At 40.6% G+C, this 4,015-nt stretch overlaps 1 protein-coding gene across 1 annotated transcript; it reads right to left on the bottom strand.

Annotated features, from left to right (window-relative positions):
* Positions 1-908: 908 nt before the first annotated feature.
* On the bottom strand, positions 909-3,154 carry LOC124142982 (serine-enriched protein-like). Its single transcript, XM_046511757.2, has 6 exons — positions 2,988-3,154; positions 2,644-2,718; positions 2,219-2,441; positions 1,599-1,843; positions 1,151-1,308; positions 909-1,037 (listed from the first exon to the last, which is right to left on the bottom strand). Exons 1-6 carry the CDS (start codon positions 3,046-3,048, stop codon positions 1,020-1,022), a joined length of 780 nt encoding a protein of 259 aa, XP_046367713.2. The 5' UTR covers positions 3,049-3,154; the 3' UTR covers positions 909-1,019.
* Positions 3,155-4,015: the final 861 nt, after the last annotated feature.

Here is a 4,015-nt window from a genome sequence, read left to right as displayed (position 1 = left end):
GTGTATATATATATATATATATATATATATATATATATATATATATATGTGTGTGTGTGTGTGTGTGTGTGTGTGTGTGTGTGTGTGTGTGTGTGTGTGTACGTGTGTGTACGTGTGTGTTTATCATGCTATAGTAATGTATTATAGAAATAAATGGTCTGTATTTCTGATAATACACGTATATAGAAAATATGCTTGTCTTAAGGGGCGACTAACGGGATCGGGTGGTTGGGCTCGCTGACTTGGTTGATACATGTCACCGTATCCCATTTGCGTAGATCGATGCTCATGATGTCAATGACTGATTTGTCTATACGTTCATTAGTGGACACTATGTCACTATCAACGATCACTGTCATTTGTAAAATAAAAACGTGTTAAAGATCAAGGGAATGTGAAATGGGTTTTAACGTTTCGTCCAAGATTATTACACACATATAGCATATAGCACATATAGATCAAGAAATTATATGTTGGCCTTGGAACTGCATTGTGATCGTGAAAATGTGATTGATATTAGCAGTCACGCTTCAATAGCCATCCATATAAGTTTACGCCCGTTGCGAGACCTCTTGGTTACTCACGCGACATAAAACTAGGACACTCTATAATTCTTAGTAGGTAATATGATTCATATCTTCAGTTTTATTCCAAGAAAATGTAGAACAAAGTAACGTTTCCCGATGTTATCCATAAATTGTCTACTTTGCCATCCGTCCGTTTTAGTCAAACAACTTATTGAATATATATTCGATAAGGAATGTATCAACGTGACATGGGATCCGCGTGACATGGGACCTCAAATACGTTTCGTAAAACAGAACTATTGTTACGATATTCATCAGGTTCAAATGCTCCCATTCACCTAGATGATGTAATGTACTTGCAAAGGACAACATCAATTCATGTGGTTTCTATATTCATATTTATTTGTAGTCAGTAATATGTACAATTTGAGCACTACGTGACATTCGTCACGCAAGGAATAGCACAACACGGAAGAGCTGCTGGGGAATCTGCTATCGCATCTTGGAAATCTGCAAAACAATGAAATGGGTTAGATTGTGCGAAACATGTTGGTTTTCAAAGATGTATACTTTATTTATTTTTTCAAATCGTCTTTATAATCACAGGTATCACAGGTACTCACCATCTGAAGGAACAGCTTCACATGGGGTCGCTTCCTGTAATGAGCTCCAGACTTAAGAAGTGCGGGGAGGGTATCGGCTACCATACACATATCTACGAATTCCCAGCAGGCCTTGCGCAGATCATCCAACTGGAACTCGGTGGCGGCACATATCAATCCTAAAAGAAAAGATTTGTATCATATAATAGATGCAATAGGACCTGGTACCTCGGTCCGACAAATGTGCAAATACAAGTAGGAACTGTCAAGCTCCATACATCGAAGCATGCCCTAACGTCACCAGTAAAGTATTGACAACAATTTGGCACTATATACGCTTCATTCATTCAGTGTATTCATACGCAGTTTCTGAAGCTTCTTGCGCCTTTCCGTATCACAAACTAGGAATACTAGGTTGGTATTTCTTCATAAAAAGGCAAACACATACATTTATCTTCTCGGTACTTACCTATGACGGTGTCTGTCGTCACAGTCACGTGACCTAGGTGAACGAATGAGACAACTCTCCTGAGTACCTCGTGGTCGTAGTCGGGGATGGGGATGGTGACGTGGTTGGCCCCGGGGTGACAGACTTGAGTTGCAGGCACGGATTCCGTTTTCTTCGCCTTTTTCTTGAAGAAAGAGAAAAAGCCCCTCTTATCCTCGCTGGACTTGCGTGTTTTCTTCTTTGAGAGAAACAGTTGATAAAAGTACCTACAATCCAATACGAAAATATAGATATAGAGATTATACATCCTTCGATATTACCTATATTTGTACCTGTCTGGCGCTCGGCATTAAGGGGCTAAAACAAGGACTGGTCGGCTCGGAGTCGGTATACTGTGTCTGAGTGGGGTATTCATGATAAACTGCGGCATGGTATCTCAGTGAGCTAGCACTATAAATCGGCATCAGTCCGGACTAGTACAAGCAGCCACACAAACACACACACGTACATGCACGTCGCTATATAAGTGCAATAATCTTGGACGCGACGTTAAACCCCATTTCACCTCACCTCACCTATATTTGTACATGTACATTTATATTTTTAGAGTAGGGTGGTGGTACATCTTTCTTGAAACTCACCTTGATCTTGACCCCATGACCGCCTGAAGTCCATAGACAGGCTCCTTCTTCTTGCCAGCAAGGAATGTGACGTCACACATTTCTTGTACACAGAGGATATACTCAAGCGTGTGGATAAGCGGCTTCGTGCTCTCAAACACCACTCCGTCGTCAACATCGTCTACGTCGCTCAGATCATGCGGGCTGCTAGCTCGGGAACTATACCCAGACGTGGCTGATGACCCTGAAAGGCAAATAACTTTCATTACACAGGTTGTACTTCAGACCAGTTTCCTTGCATTCATTAAAGAGGAGGCACAGTCTGTGCAGATTTGATCCATTAAGCGTGTCAGAAGCTTGTTATCGGAGGTTCCAAGCTCAGGTGTTTCTTGTGCATACCATTACACACCGATTCAAAAAATACCGATTCAGTAAAAAAATCTTACCATCTGTTTCCGATTCATCTGTGGATGAGTAAGCATCATTCACCCTGTAGGCAATACGGCGCCGGTTTCTGGAATCTGAGAACAGCAAACACAGAGTTAGATACGACGCCTTGATGCACCCTGTACTGTGATTGTACTACATGTATGTTGAATAGTGTTAAGTCGTTTTATTGATATGAACTGTATATGATAACAAGTAAACGATATATCATTTTATACACGCATTCATCTCGGCGTCAAACGGTGATTTACCGTTATTGATTCATCTGTATTTGTATGTTTTATAATAAACGACATGTTCTACATATTCATCTCGAATCTGATATAAATAATAAAGAACTTACCTCGGGCTTCTAAACTATCCAAAGAAAGCGTACTCTCGTATTGGGCGTTGTTTGAGTTCATGGTGAAGATTCCGATTTTCAATGTCCAAGAGATTTTGTCAGAGAACGCTTGCACTGGTCTGAAGTCTGTGCAGATATGACCTTCCAGTTCGATTGCAGCATGTTTATAATCTCCACCAGTAAAAGCTAAGGCGCGTGAGTTCGTTCACCAGTAATAAGGCACGCGACATATGACACGCCATGACATTTGTCATGACGTCACGCGCGCGTGAATTCAGTTCACACCTGATTGCCTCTAAGTAAAGATAAGAGGCGATAATCTACTGCAGTCTCTGGTGTTTGTGTGTCTATCAGCTTGTCTTTCTGATTACATCTCACCAACCTGTGTGATGGCAGGTAAGTGGTATCGTTGTCCTAGTGACGAGGGTACAGGTGAGCACGTGCCGTGGCAAGATGTGAGATAAGTAGTAGGATTATTCTCACTTGTCGAGTTAGCCCCCTTGATGGTCGTATTAACAGATTCGCCAACATCTGTCAGCTTCATTCGACGAAACAATGAAATATTGTATATCTGTTCCATTTGACGTTACAGTTACGATAACGATTCAAAAATTACAATGTCAAAATATTGGGCATCTACGTGCAAACCAACTTAAACGCATTATTCGCTTATCGTAAAACCTGAAAAGGCTCTGTTCTTTATCCACTTTTACAGCTCAACTTAAACCTAGGATATAAATAAACCAACGCGATGTATTAAATTATATTAAATGTTAATCATTCAAGATTTCCGTCTGTAAGTGCCTAAACTTCCCCAAGCATTACATATATTGTTTATCTCATTCTCGCTCCTCATGCTGAGACACCCGTTGGATTCCCCACATGGGATTTATGTGTGAAGCCCATTTCTGGTGTCCCTGACGTGATATTGCTTAAATACCGCTAAAAGCGGCGTCAATCCATACATACTCACTCACTCTAAATTTACAATGATATAAATTGATTATATATTAATTGAAGTATTTGGC

This window comes from Haliotis rufescens, unplaced genomic scaffold (assembly GCF_023055435.1).
Source record: "Haliotis rufescens isolate VD_foot unplaced genomic scaffold, xgHalRufe1.0.p SCAF_6, whole genome shotgun sequence".
NCBI lineage: Eukaryota > Metazoa > Mollusca > Gastropoda > Lepetellida > Haliotidae > Haliotis > Haliotis rufescens.
The sequence above is the reverse complement of the archived record's forward strand: the minus strand, read 5'-3'. Positions and strand labels throughout refer to the sequence as shown.